This window comes from Strigops habroptila, chromosome 7 (assembly GCF_004027225.2).
Source record: "Strigops habroptila isolate Jane chromosome 7, bStrHab1.2.pri, whole genome shotgun sequence".
In the NCBI taxonomy this organism is placed as follows: domain Eukaryota; kingdom Metazoa; phylum Chordata; class Aves; order Psittaciformes; family Psittacidae; genus Strigops; species Strigops habroptila.
This window is the reverse complement of record NC_044283.2, coordinates 50,092,754-50,107,869: the sequence shown is the minus strand read 5'-3', so window position 1 is coordinate 50,107,869 and position 15,116 is coordinate 50,092,754. Positions and strand designations below refer to the sequence as shown.

Genomic DNA, 15,116 nt, shown 5'->3' with positions numbered 1-15,116 from the left:
AGGTAGAAGCACTAAGCGCAGACCAAGACCAGGCAGGCATTATGGAAAAAAAAACAAAGCAAAAAAAGAGCAAGAACCCCTCTCAATTAGATGAATTTTAAGCACTCACTAGGAATGGTCCTAAATGGCTGCTAGAGGGACATTGGTATCGGATATGACAGAGCTTTCTTAAAGTCTAGGCCTAAATGATGGAGAAAAATGACCGTGGGTTTTCCATGCTCAGCACCAGCCACAGCACCCAGTTGGCAGCTTGGCTTTTTTCTCAATAGCTTGTTAACTGTCAGAAAATTGGATTTTTAAAAAAGACAGCACTTTATTTAAATGGGGCTCTACCCATTTTCTCCTGCCAGAACAAATTGAGTCCAGTCAATTTTTTGCCAACCACTCAGCCTGTTGCTTAATTTTAAGGAATTATAAAACTTCTGATTTTATTTCTTCTTTAGGGTGTGGGCAAAAACCCTGTGTGGGCAAAAAACAGATAGATAGTACATGGTACTTGGAAACTGGACAACATCCACAGTAATAGGATCAGTACAAACTAATAGTTTTGGGAGACAAGAGGGACACATCATCTCTGAAAAAGAAAATGAAATTTAATTCCTTTTCTCAGAACAGCATTTTTAAATAAGTAACCTGGTTTGTTAGGGTTTTTTTCCAGTGCTAAAAAGCAACTATGACCTCTAGAAACAAAAGCCCATGGTGAACAGAATTGTTTTGCCACAGAAGGTAAAACTTCTACCTTTTCAGCAGGTGAGCTCAAGGAGCTCAGTCATTCTGGAGTAAGTTCAGAAATAACCACAAACTCCATCCCTGTGCCTTTAACCTTTAAGACAACAAGGAAAAATAATTCGCTCTTGACTTCTGAATGCACAGTGTAGTCTACACATAAAAAGGTTCCAAGTTTGATGAATTACAGTTCCCTTTACATAAAGATGGTGCATCAATGTTTGAAACGCTATTGTGTGTTGCACAGAAAAAGCAAGAAAATAAGATCAGTGTGCCAGATGCTGTCCTGTACACTGGGGCAAATCCTAATGAATTTCTGTGAGCTCTACTAGCCTGTACTTACTCTATGGTATCTAAAATAAGAAATGAGCTGAGGTAAAAAAACAACCCTAAGCTTTTCTGATGTAGTCTGCATGAAAAATAAAAAGTCTCCTGCTTTCTAAAGCAGCTGTTCTCCAGCTTAAATCCTCTTCATTTCTGGGAGAGGAAAAAAAATCCAACCTAAAACAGCAAATGAGGACACACAGAAGAAAATATATTTTCTTCTGCCTCATTTTGCCTTCCTCTACTCATTCTTGCCTTTTAAACTTGCACTGAAATAATACTGCTTCCTTACCAGGAGAGGGAGTCCGGAGCCGCTCCCTGAGCTCTGGGACTGCTCAATCAAATCCTTCAGGGACTCTCCAGGGGGAATGTAGGTCTCATCCTGCTCCAGCCCGATGCTGTAGTGGGGCCTCGTCTCTTGGCGTTTGTATCTGCCGTTTTACATGAAAGAGAAATTAGCTTTGAATACAATGAACACATGTGCAATGAATAATGCACACCAACCTTCAAGTTTGCTTCATTTATAGGCTCACAGCTTCCTCTGCTTCCCTGAGGAATATGCTGGACTCACTGCCCGAAACTTTCTATTTTATTTTTAGCAATGTTTGATGTTTTCAGTATAAAACTCAAAGACTGTGCAATCTGGTGTAAGTTTGCAAAGCAACCAAATATTTTTTCTTTCAGAAATGTAAATATGTTAGAAACACAGACCAAGAAAATACCCAGTTTTATTTTACTGACTGTTATGGATCTTTCAGGAGCTAGAGGAGGTAAGGCCATGGGATCTGGACTATTTAAAATATGGAACAAATTGTTTGAACATAATGTATGTAGATTTTGATAACATTCCAGACATATTTACTTACATTCCTGTATCCCTCTCTTTTTTATGATCAGTTCTTCACCACATAAATACATTTAGGAGCCTTAGGTTTATTTACCCCATATAAAATTTGTCCTGTGGCTTTCGTAGACTCAGTAAAGAATAATCTGTGCTTCTACCTGAATGGCTTTTTAGGATGTTTGACAAAAGATGCTATGTTAAATACATCTCAGAGGTATACCTGTGACTAGGGTGAATAAAATACACATTTTTGCTCATCATAAAATTATATTTTCCCATTTCTTTTCCTTAGGGTCCACTTCAATTTTTTCAAATTCCTAAGTCTACAAAAAGATAAATGTAGGGAGGAACATTAACAAGCTGGGTAAGTATTCCTTATTTACCTGAAGTAGCAGAAAATGATGATAAGCACCAGAAGAATACTGCAAACAGTCACCGAGATCAGCAGGGCCTTATGGTGAATGTTTCCTTCAACAAAGTCTGGGGTTAAAACAAGGAAGGCGGAAAATTTGGAAAAGGAGGTGGTACAAAGTCAGTATTAAGAGACACACATGCTTTAAAAAGTACAGCAAGCATGATTTCCCTTCTTTTCTACCAAAGCCCTGTGCAAGATACCCTTGGATTCCCCAGGAATTTTTTACACTTCCTCTTTGACCCTCACTGACCAGGGCAGAACAAGCACCTCCAAAAAGCCTATTTGTTTTTTCAGCCCTCACTCAGGCGAAACATCGCCTTGATTTGCAACTCCCTGTTTGGCTCTGAATGAAAAATCAATTGAGACCTGTAGCTCTGTGTCTTAACCTAAGTGAGCAGCCAGGACATAGAAAAATTACTGCCTCTATCTTAAAATCACTGTTATTAAGTAGCATCCTATCAAGCAATTAATGTAAAAAAATTTAATAACTGCATTTATCCTAGGAGAGAAGACACAGTGGACCATCCAACCCCAAGAAAGGAGACCACAGCAGGCCTAGAAAGCATTTTTCCATCACTACAGAATAATCTGCCTCTCAGGTCCTGTTTTAAACACCTGAGCAGGAATTTTCCTCCTCCATTCGCTCTCTAGCAGCATTGTGTGCCAGCAAGTCCTTCCTATGCTCATTGGCAAAACTATCATTCCAGCAGCTATTCTGTAAAACACTTTGAAAATTAAACGTGTCAAATAACTTTTAGAAAATGCCATTATGTAGAAACTATTACTATGTTTCGGTCAATCTCTGCATGGGAGACTCATATTCTCCTTTAAAGCATATCATTAATCTCCAAATTTGTATTCTTAATTCAGGCAAGTCTGACCTTCATGCATGCTCCTTTGCTGAAAACTAAAGAAACCTAGCACTATTCCTCTTTAACCTCCTTTGCCCCCCAAACTTTCAAAACTATGGTATTTTAGCATGTAGGAACACACAACACCCTCCCAAAGTTGCTATCTGATATGATGCAAATGAGGATGATGTTTTCTGAAGCCCTTCCAGCCTTGCTGTTTTGCATCTTTCACACTAATGCCCAACACATAGTAATATGCAAGAAATCTATCCTTATCGACTCATCCTGGAACAGCACTATTACATTTCAGATTTACAAGGGTAATGAGACGAGATTCCTAGGGGACTCTTGGTTTACTGTCAGGCTCTTTTATTTTAAAGATCCAGTTTCTCCTTCTGTTTTTGCCCCCAAACTATTTCTTTCCTTCCCCTTCCCACTACAAACAGAGATTACCTACCAACACACCTTTTGATCACACTGCTCATGTTGTAACCTGCCATTACCTGCTCTGGGAGCATTTAGAATGTAAACATTCAAGACACAGCTGACGCCTTTGAAAGGGGACACTGACACGATGTCTATCAGGAAAACACTGGAGCCTATCATTCTCCCTGCCACAGCAGATTTCTACCTGGCCTGTCACTCCAAGTGGGTTGTGAGCCGAAACTGAGAGCCCACTGGGGAATCCAGACCTCTCCCACAAAGGCTGCTCAGCAGGGCTAAGGGCTCTAGTTCATGCTTTGTAAGCATCATGGGTTGGCTAGCCATTTCCCTCTAAAATGTGTGGTTTGTAACAGTTTAAGATGTCGCAGCCCATCAGCTGAGGAGAGGATAAACAGAGCATACATACCATACAGGGGATTTTGTACTTGGGAGAAACCTGGATATCTGTCCACAGCAAGGCTTTTACCATTTCACAGAATAAGCCATGATGGAAGATGGGCTTTTGTGCTTAGCAGTAGTGAAAGCTGATGTCAGATGCAGAGGGCACAATTCAGATGTTGCTCATCCTTGTGTATGCTAGACATCATAGCCATGAAGTCTGTGCATTTACACAGACATAAAGAGTTGTGCTACTAGGACTTGTAAAGTACCTATATGGTTCATGCTGCCTGTGTGTGCCCGAGTATGTATATTTGGGAGAGGGATCAGAAAGATGCTGAAATCTTGCATCAAATTCCTGCCATTTTTAGGGTTTAAATGATCCAAACCCTGTGCTCAATGTTTCCAATGGACTTCTCCTATTCAGAAAAGTCAACAAACACAGTTTGATTTTCCCAGAGTACTGTGTAGCTCTCCAACTTCAGACTCCAGCACTGCCAAATTTTTTGATACTCAAATGCAATTATGTGAAGCAAGTGCAAGGAAATATGCAAGACATAAAGGAACATGTCTTGTTCCTTGATCTCTGTGCTGGGAACGGCTGATGCCGATTCCAACAGCAGCGATGCTTACACTCTTGCAATAGGTGATGTTCCCTATCCTGACAGCTAACATAGCTAACGTAGGTTCACTGTGCACAGCATGGGTATGCAACTGGCTCTCATAGGAGAGGAGAATAAATTCCATACGTATTTATATGTATTTGGCTATGTATGATGAGAGGCAACACTGATGATAAGTGAGCTATTGTCTCACCTTTCAAATACTTCCTGCATTTTCAAAGCATTTTGGCAGAATTTCATTTGATTGCTCACTTGAGGACTTCATAAACCCGTTGGCATTTGGACAACACAAGATTAAAAGCATGCCCTCATTCTTACACCAGCAACATCTGTTTGTTCTGCTGAACTGAGCCAGGCTGGTGCTGTTGGAGACCAACTCTTTTCTCTTCCTAAAGCTCATGCTGTTCCCCACAGAACAGCAGGAAAAACCTTCCTTTCCCTGCACCTTTTCTGGCACCTCCTTGACCAGGCAGAAGCATGGGGCAGCTCAGCTTTGAACTCAGTTAACCAGTTTACCATGGGCTCCATGGTAAAGACAGTGGTGGGTACCAGTCAGTGCCAGTTTGCATGATGGAGAGACTCTGTCCTTTAAAAAGTCCAGTACTGTGCTTTTTAGTGTTATGTTACTTGGCAACTGTAATGTGCCAAGCAGCAGGGTTATGAGAATAAGCAGTAGCTTCCACGGAGGCAGCAGTGAGCAATTACGGTGGGGGAGCACAAAATAAACATGCAGTAGCTTTGGGAAGCTTCTTCACATACCTCAGCTGGCCAATAGTAGTGAAGCCCAGCAAACAGCATAGTAACAGTTTTATGTTGTACAAAAACGGTGTGTGCTGCTGTCAGTGGTAAGCAGCACAGAAAGGGAGAGATGCCAACAAAAGGAAGGTCTTCGGTGATACCAAGCTGCCTCCCAGTTATTTTCCTACGATTTCCCCCTCTTCCATTACTTGTTCCCCTCACTCTCCCATCCACAGGACCATGCTGAGAAGTGCACTGAAAATGCCACCCAGCAGGTTCAAGGGAGAAGTCAGCATATCAAAGGGAGAGGAGGTTCTTCTCCCTCCCCAGGTCCCTCCAGTTCACAATATTCCGGTTATCCAAGTAAAAACTGCAGTGAAATCCGAGGCGTGGAGACTGTGTGCACACATCAAACCCCATCATTCCTCCAATCATTCCCTTGCCCATTCATCACTAGCTCTACAGGCAGGGAGCCAGACACGGTGGCACCACCACTTCTGCTTATATAGGCTTTAAATCAGTAAAGACATATTTCTCCTTTTGACTGGTCTCAGCCTGCACTTTTGCTGGGATTTCCAGGAATATCTTTTATTGTTTAAAGCAGAGGTGTTGTATCAGACCCAATTATGACTTTCATTTCCTTAATGAGACAGATGTACAGCTGGGATGAGGACTTCATGGTTTCTCTGGGGGTATTTTATCCTGCTAGTTCTGTACCAAGATGAACTCAAAACTTAGGCTTAACTGTTGTTTCTTCCACCCTGTTTAACAACCCTTGCTTTGGCCAGTGTTAATTCTTCTAGCTTCCAGTCCTGCTTTCTTTTCATGGTGGGGGAGTGAGTAAGGGGCTGGGGGTAAAACCCACTTTCCAACACATGCCAGGTCTGGAAAAGAACTTTGGGAACATAAGTGACTTGCCTTTGTGATGTTACCTTGGTGCATAGGTTAGCTTGCAGTTCAACAACCTCTGACCTGCAGCTGCATGCTCTCCCTAGACTCTGTTTCCCATGTGATATGACCTCAGACATAAGTTCATCAGAAGCCAAATTTCTGTTTGCTTTTAAATGCTGAGGAACATACATATTTTTTATGGAATCTGGGAGGTCAGAAGGTTGTTCCTAGAAGCTTGCTTTTAAGTTCATCTTCTCTTTCTTTGTACTTACAGTTTATGTTAAATTTGATAGACAATTCTAACAGTGCTCAGTCAATCACAGCCTAATCTAAATGTTTCCAATAGAAACAATGCTAACAGCCACAGTACTTGGTACTGGCAGTAGCATGTATTGGTAAACTATAATTGTACCTGGTTGCAGTGAAAACTATGGCTTTTCTCTGAGCTTTCAGGTTAGGGCACAGCAATGACAAATTAAAACAGGCTTGGCACCAAGCACAATGCATTTGCTTAAGGCCTTAATAAAGGTGCTGACTTTAGCCCTGTCCAGCCATATTAATGAAGCAGCTCCTGAAATGTATTTTCATGATATACTAGGAGGATACCAGTAGTGCGAGAGTGTACTTCAAACAGAAGTCTTCAGAATATGTTGAGTGAATACACCACCTTTTGTTTGTCATGCTAAATAGACAACTTTGCAACGCAGAGCCACTAGAATGCTGTTCCAAATCTATGAAATTTTTCTTTCAACAAATATTCTCTCTGCTACTTTATGGGTCCGCCACCATGGTGCCCAAACACACAGAGCAAAATCAACATTGATCCAAACAACTTCTGCCACTACCAAAAGCTTGTTTTATTGCTTTCTGTATAAGTAGCAGAGAGTATTGCCAAATAACTAAAATCTTAATAAGGCAGATGTCTAGCGTTAGGCAATGTTCAGTATTTTTAAGTAGTTTTAATGTAGAATAAACTCAGTCAGCAGGAGGAAGAAATCGTGGCAGTGTTTTCCAAACTAAAATTATATTTATTGATATACTTAAGTAAGTATGAACAAATATTGACTTCTTTTTAGAGCTTCTCTCTCAGTCCAAAGAACTTTCTGAAATGAAAAAACCAACAGAGTAGTACATATCTCTTATGTTGGAAGTCAAGAACTTTATGAGGTTTCGCTGACTTAACGGCTTGCTAGTAAACAGTGAAATATTTACATTCTACTCTCCATAGGCCTGATTCTGCAGCCCATCTGTGCAGAATTTCATAGGCATGAAGGGAACAGCTTGCATGAGTGAAGGCTTTCTCTGAGCATGCATTTGTGTAAGTAGCTGCTGTTTGCATAGTTAAGAGTGCATCCGCATGCTGATCTGGATTTTCAACTCAGAATGCTGTGATTACAAATTCTCCTGCAACCTTGAACTGACTCTCGCAGACTAAATTCCATGCCGACCACCTCAAATCTTGGCCAGTGCTGCCAATGCCATGAGATTAACATGGACGAATTTACACTTACTTAGGAATACATTTCTATAAAATTTATCTGCAACATCCAGCCAAAATAGTTTTACCAGCTTTCAGGAAGTGATATTTAAACAAGCAAACAAAAAAGCTATAATCTTGCCCCAGAATCTACTAAGTTAATACACATCCATTTGCATGGGTTCTTACTCTACATTCTATTTTCAGCTGCATGCTTCATGTAGAAAATACACTTTAGTGACTAGTTACTGTCACAGTGCTAGATTATCAGGTCTTTAATATAAGAAAAGCTTAATGGTCTTCAGTCCAGGTTGACTGGACCAGATGTGTGTGGAGTTATGAACAACAGTAATGCATGTTGAAGGTACTAGAAATAAGATTCAATTTTATTATCAGGTTAACAACATATATAGCAAGAGGCATCCTTTGCCATGACAAACAAAAGTCTTTGGGATAATCACTGATAGCCAGCAGGTCTGTGCTAGGGCAGAATCGTGCAATTAATGCATCTGCTGCTCACTGCATGCATGCAATAGTAATAATACCAAGTATCGGCAACCATGGGTCAAGGCACCACTCCCCACATGACCTACAGGAATTCAGCGACACTGTTTAATGCAGTTTCTCTCTCTAATCATGTGTAGTTGGAGGGGGGTACTTTGGTTTTGGGCTTTGTTTCTTCCTAAGGCACAAAGAGAAACAGCAGGAAAAGCTCAGTTTGGGACTGGATTTACCTCCCCTTACCTCGAGTTTTCAGTGGTGGCAGAGTAGGGTGAAGGTGTTTGTTACAGAAATCTTGGCCTGTACAACATTCAATAGATCTTCTTTGGTGTGGAATAGGAGTGTCCTGCAACAAACAATTTGACAGGAAGCAAAGTAATTATCTGTGTTGTCCATACACATCACCATTCTGGCACTTGAGAAAAAGATGTGCTTGTTAGTGGGACTGCAGTCTGTTACTGGCTGTGCGGAGTAAGGATATTTGCCACCAAGCCTTTCCAGCAACATTTCATCTAGATAATTATGAGATTCATTCACTCCTAACAGATTTCTGTTAGTGCCTTAGTGCTGCAAAAGGGACTGATTGTTTCTAATGGTGCAATCATTAGAATTGTGAAAGTCACATCATTAGAATTGTGAAAGTCACATGAGTCCATCAGTTAGATTTGTATTTCAAAAATAAGCTAACATGGGTATTTAAAACAGTTTAGCCAGAATAATATAGGAATTTCTGTGTGGACTAATGCAGCTGCTGCTTCTACTCTCATGGGAAGCTGGGTATAATATCTTCCATGGACCTTGATGGTTAGACTGTTCCTATACTCATATAGAATCATTTAAGGTTAATGCTAGCAAAGACAAACACTTTAGAGTGACCTTGCTCCACTGCCCACAGCTGTTCCACTGCTGCAGTAATCATCAGGTGGTCACTGTACTTGAAGAGAGTTTCTGGCACCAGAAATCCAAAAACTAAAGTGCAAGTTCATGTAAGACATGAAGGTTGCTGTGGTCCATCAAATATTCTCCTAACTAACTTTAGCTACCATGGAGACTTCAGGAATTAGACTGCATTTCTCTAAATTCAAACTTCCTCTGAGTTGGAGTGTTACTAGTAACAGCAGTGCCAAACCCCCAAACTTAAGTTATTACAAGCAGCTATAATATCACCATTCAGGGATTTTAATGCACTCCTCACAGCAATCAATGTGGAGCAACTATCACAGAACCAGAGTGGTCTAGATTGGAAAAGACCTTAATCATCCAGTTCCAACCTCCCTGCCATGGGCAGGGTCACCTTCCACTAGACCAGCTTGCTCAAAGCCCCGTCCAACCTGGCCTTGATCACTGCCAGAGATGGGGCATCCACAGCTTCTCTGGACAACCTGTGACAGTGTCTCATCACCCGCACAGTATTCTTCCCTACATCTAATCTAAATCTATCCTCTTTCAGTTTAAAGCCATTATTCCTTGTCCTATCACTTCCTATCTGCGAAATAAACAGAAGTGAAAAATATGGACATAGTAATATCTCTTGACTGCACTTCAATTGAAAGCTATCAAAAAGTCAAGCAACACTGGCTGCAAATGCTTTCTTACCCGACACTGGAAGTCAGAGCCCTCTAATCCAAGACATCCCTTAGTGACTAAATGTCCACCGGACTCATCTTCTTCTATTATGGTGAAGCAGTAGCCATCAGTACTGAGGATTGGAAAGAATAAATCAGGAAAAGGCTTTGAAGAGAAATATATGCTGCTGAATATAGTCTTAAACTTTGCTCCTTGCCAGGCAAATCTGCCATTAACAAATTGATGTTCTAAGGCAGGCTGGAAGACTCAGGAACTCAAGGCAACATACCTCTCTCAGTGCAGTCCAACAGCCTAGAGCCCTGTAGACCAGCTCTTGCACATGAAAAGGAGGCTCTGCCTTGGAGTTCACACTTACCTTTCCAAAATTTAACACCTATAAACCCACTAACAAACATCTTGATTCTCTGCCTATGCTGATTAGTGCGTTAAGACCTGGGAGACCTATATAAATGAGAGCATCAACACTACAGCAGGTCTACCTTGTGTGTGGGGAACAAGGTATGAATATTTGCACCACGGTGGAGACTTGAAGAAGGAAACTTTTTTGAGGTACTAAGCACAAAATATTATTAAGAGTGATTTGTGCTTCTTGTTTTAACCATATTACAAACTGCAACACTCTTGTGTATGAGTCCTTGAGTTATTATCAACACCCTTCATAACTGTTTACTTGGGTTATAAGGCTGAAGTGATCCATAACACTTCCGTTTACAAGAACGTGCACAGGGAGGACAAGTATACTAACAGATGGCTAGATGGTGCTGGTGATAAATGTCCTTCCTCAATGAAGGTCAAATGCCTGAATGCTATGGAAAGACGGCGAGGAAGGCACGAAAAGGGTGGCTGCATTTTGCTGAGACTGCTGTACCTTGATTTCTCTGCACTCTGAGGGAGATAGGCACCATGTGCAAGAAACACAAATTGACTGATTTGCAGGAAGAGGAACCAAAAATAAAGAAAAAACTCTTTAATATAAGACATTTAAGTCACGTAAAAATAAAATATTCTGTTATTTCGCCAGGAAAATAACACTGGTTATTATGTCCAATGAGTATTTTTCAGAAGAGAAGAAACAAACTCAGTTAAAACAGGGAAATAAAAAGAAAAAAGGATTAGAAAACTGAAACACAGCAAAATTTCAGATTATTTGTTCCTTACTTGAATGAAAGGAGAATCTAACAGAGCTATAACAGCAAAGGCAATGAAGATTAGGAAACAAGAGACACAGTTACACATATGAGAGATAAACACAATTTTTAAGTATTAACTACATGACAGACTGATGCTGGATAGGATCATGTCAAACATTTGCTGTCGCATATTTTTATATTAGTGGTGCAGGGTCTAGCCACAGTAAGCTTATTACTTCAAATAATAATCTATCACAGGTTATTGACTTCTGGATTTGAAAAGTAACCAGTTGCACATTACAAATGACTTTCTCAGAGAAGCAAGCAATGACTTCTACCCTTCTTTGACATTGTGCATATCAGTAACGCAAAGGAGACAGCAACCCTTCTGGGCAACAACCACCTTGATTTCATTGCTTAAGCTTAAAAGATAGGAACAATAGGATTGCCAAGAAGAGAGACTTTAAAGAATCCATTAGAGCAGAATATTATATTAGATTACATTTTATTTGTTTGCATGGTGCCTTTGATTCAAAGTAATGAGTAAGTTTAACCCAGGGGACAGAGTAACGAAACAATAAATTGCAATCAAGTGAAACACAAAAATGAACTCCACAGCTAACTGTCCCCAGCAAAACCAAAACACTCGGTTCACCAGAGGAAAGCAGGGGAAGGAAAAGTCAAATTGTTTGCAAAAGGGAAAAAAAGAAGCAGGATAGTCTGCAGTTTTATTTCTTTTTTTTTTTTTTTTTTTCCTGACTTCCCCTGGAATACTGATTCTTAGCTCATTTCTGAAAATTTAATTCAGGCTCCTCAAGCACTTTAGTCCCTCTGAAAATTTTTCTCCAAATTTAAAGAGACAAACAAAATTAAATTGGACAGAGCAAAACAGAAAACTTGCAAAGCTCCAGCGATAAGGATAAATCATGTTCCTTACAGACAATGGTAGAGTAAGGAAGGAAAAGTGTGAGACAAAAATAGCAATGCTGAGCAGAATAAACATTGGTACCACTTGTTTGTACCTCTAGAAAAAAAATAAACCAAAAAGCTTTCATGCAATGTAAAAACTCATTATCATATTGAAAATTTCTCAGGTGTTTGGGCAAGAAGTAAAAGTGACTCTTTGGAAAAGAAAGAAGTATCTGCTTCCCCTCCTGCCCCTGACCTGTTCTCCTGCTTTACCGGATGTCAGATGGACCATATGCTGCAAGTAAAGAGCAGAGCATATCCCTGCTGTTTTATTGATTACCTCATACCTGCCTATGGTAGAAACTGTTCTTACTATTGTAACAACTCAAAACCAAGTCAGATGAGTCGGCACTGTCTTCAATTCTATGTTTATTTTCTTGACTGTATAAATAGAAACATATGTACATCGCTGATACATGCAAAGCAAGATGAAATACCTATTCTCCACTTCTTAGCAAAATAATGTAGTATAGAATTATCTTAAACTCTGTAATTTGAATTCTGTGCAATTTGTTTCTACAAATGGTGTATAAAAAGGGAACTCAACCTGACATTACTGACTACATCCAGGTACACATCCACTAACCTCCTCCACTAAAGCAACATCCTATTAGAGTATGGTGCAGGAGAGTGACTAAATACATTCTGGATGCAATCACTAGTAAGCACATACTTGGTATATCAGATATTTGCCAAGAGTGAAATTCTACAGCCAAGTCAAATGCAAGGAAAACAGAGGGAGTTAATAGCGGAAACACTGACAGACACTGATGTAGAAGGTGCTGCTATAATTACAGATTACCTGAAAGAAAAAGGAGATCTTAACGGAGACCTTTACTAAATGTCAGAAGAGAGGAACAGAGGCCAACAGCTTTGCAGCTGCTCACACAGATGTCCTCACTGGCCAACAGCCATTTCTCACAGAAGATGCGATACTTCAGCTACCAAAACTTGACTGCTGAAGATTTCCTGTCCTGCTCTCTGTGTGTGTGATGCAGCCAGGGACGGCAATAGGTAACCTGGAAAAGGAACATCTTCCCTTTGTCCAGTGCCTATCACAAACAGATTGGTTAAATACCCTGATGAAAAGATTTCTTATCTTTAGTTTTATTTGCAATTGAGTTCATATGAGTATTGTTATTTTTGTCCACTTCTCTTTACACTCCTGGTTTCAGTATCAGAAAGAGCTACAGCATCTTTTCATTTCCATCCAAAGTAATGTGACAAGTTTCTATACTGTTTTTAAAAATGATGAAAAATGTTAGATTATATTATATACACAAAGTGGGAAGTTAGTATTCTTCTGTAAAGACTGGCTGAAATAATCTAATTCAAAAATTAGCTGACTCCCAGTTTGCATCTAATTCACGTACTTGTTGCATCCTTCACTTAAGGAAGATGATGAAGGCCAAATTTAGGAAAATGCTGACTTTGGACACCATCCATAAATAAACAGTCACTGTAAATGTGCTCAACACAGGCTAATTTTTCAAAAAAAAAAAAAAAATATAGTTAGCAGCTGTGCATCAGGGAAGTAACATCAAACCAAGGGAGAAGAGCATTACACAGTTGTTGAGCCAGATGCACCTTCAGATGTTTGCACAGCTACTCTGAAGGCCGGGAGAGACACACAGGGGTAACGAAGAAGTTGGCTCACACTTGGCCACAGTTTCTGGCCACACGAGTCTCCAAGACGGTGATGTTGGTCCTACCACGCATGCTCTGCTGTGTATGGCACCTTTTGGCTCTTTGGGTGCTCAATGATAACCCTCCACACAGAAAGAAAGGAGGGTACCCAATGCATACGAGCAGAGCATCTTTTCATAGATGATACATAGGCCTATCAATCAATATTTTCTCTATTCTGCCTGTCTTAACTATTCTCCCAGGACTGAGACATGACTCAGCCCACCAAATATGTCTTGCATTGTTCTACTAAATCACAAATCAAATCAGACAGTTCTCCCCGACACATGGGGTCACAATGCAGAAAACAAGCCTCTATGTCAATCTGTGAGGGATAGCCCTAGAAACTGTGCAGGCTTCATGCTGAGTGTGAGATTTGACAGGGTACCTCTGCATTTTCACCAGGACTCTCTAGCACCTTTCACTTCTGTGCAAAATCCATCATGTGAGAACTACCAAGAAGCAAATAGTCAAAATAAAGCTACTCATCTTCCTCTTTTCCTTTTTTATTTTTTATTCCTTTCTTTTGCCTCCAAAATTTAAACACAGACCGAATGTTTTCTTTTATTTGACCTTAAGATTACACTGCAGTTGCATTTGTATGATGTAGCTGCTGCTTTAATGCTAGGACAGACTTAATGTGGAGATACGCTGTCACGGTTTTGGGTTTTTTATATAAGTAAATTTAACATGCAGGGGAAGTGTTAGGTATTCCAGCACTTTCTGCACAGTAACACCAAAGTACTCCCACACTGAGAGTAATGCAACAGGTCTCAATACAGGGAGACTGGACTTGCATTACTATTTAGCTCAAGGTTTATACTAAATATCTAATGGGCAAGCCCTGAGCAAAACTAAGAAGGAATTTCTGGGGCACTGTTTCTGTTTAAACACTTGGGGCAAAGTCACCTGCAGAGCCACATATGAAACATACAGCCCTGGCAGAGGGGCAAGGAAAGACTGGCACTTGCAAGAATTTGTCTCTGTTGATCTTTGTTTTTTTGTTGTAATCATCAAAGAGGACTCAACTGCCTCCAGTACAGCCCTGTATAAAGGATTCCATTAAAAAATAAACAACAACAACAACAAATTAAAAAAAAAAAAAAAAAAATTGAAAGCCTAACTTGTAAGATTTCACCACAGCTCCTTTATCAGAAAATGTTCAACTTTACCCTAAAAATTAACGGTGCTTAAAAGAAAAGTTGTCTGAACTCAGTGCTTTGGCCTACTGTGGAAATCTTCCTTCTACATACCAAATTACAAAGAAAATTCAATCCTATCATCTCGAGAATGGGAGAATGGAAATAACATCGCTCAAGTGAATTATCACCTCTGGTAACACTGGAAAAGCAACTTAATCATTTTATTGCTTTAGATAGTCAAAGCTAGCTCAAGACACAGTTGGCCAGAAACACGATCAAGACCAGTAGGCAATACATAAGAAATTAAACTCTATCAGCTCGATCTTTAAAACCGTCAGCATTTATTTGTGAATGGAAATTAGAGTACAACAAGACATCTAATCAGTCTCT

The 15,116-nt window shown here is 40.1% G+C and overlaps 1 protein-coding gene across 7 annotated transcripts in view; it reads right to left on the bottom strand.

Annotated features, from left to right (window-relative positions):
- The window catches only part of BMPR1B (bone morphogenetic protein receptor type 1B), a 244,252-nt gene that overhangs the window by 14,098 nt on the left and 215,038 nt on the right, over nucleotides 1-15,116 (bottom strand). For all 7 annotated transcript variants that reach the window (XM_030492681.2, XM_030492682.2, XM_030492685.2 and 4 more), the window contains 4 exons: nucleotides 9,809-9,911; nucleotides 8,456-8,558; nucleotides 2,278-2,374; nucleotides 1,343-1,481 (listed from right to left, as the gene is read on the bottom strand). In XM_030492681.2, coding sequence (XP_030348541.1) covers nucleotides 1,343-1,481; nucleotides 2,278-2,374; nucleotides 8,456-8,558; nucleotides 9,809-9,911 — 442 coding nt within the window. The remainder of the gene's footprint in view (nucleotides 1-1,342; nucleotides 1,482-2,277; nucleotides 2,375-8,455; nucleotides 8,559-9,808; nucleotides 9,912-15,116) is intronic.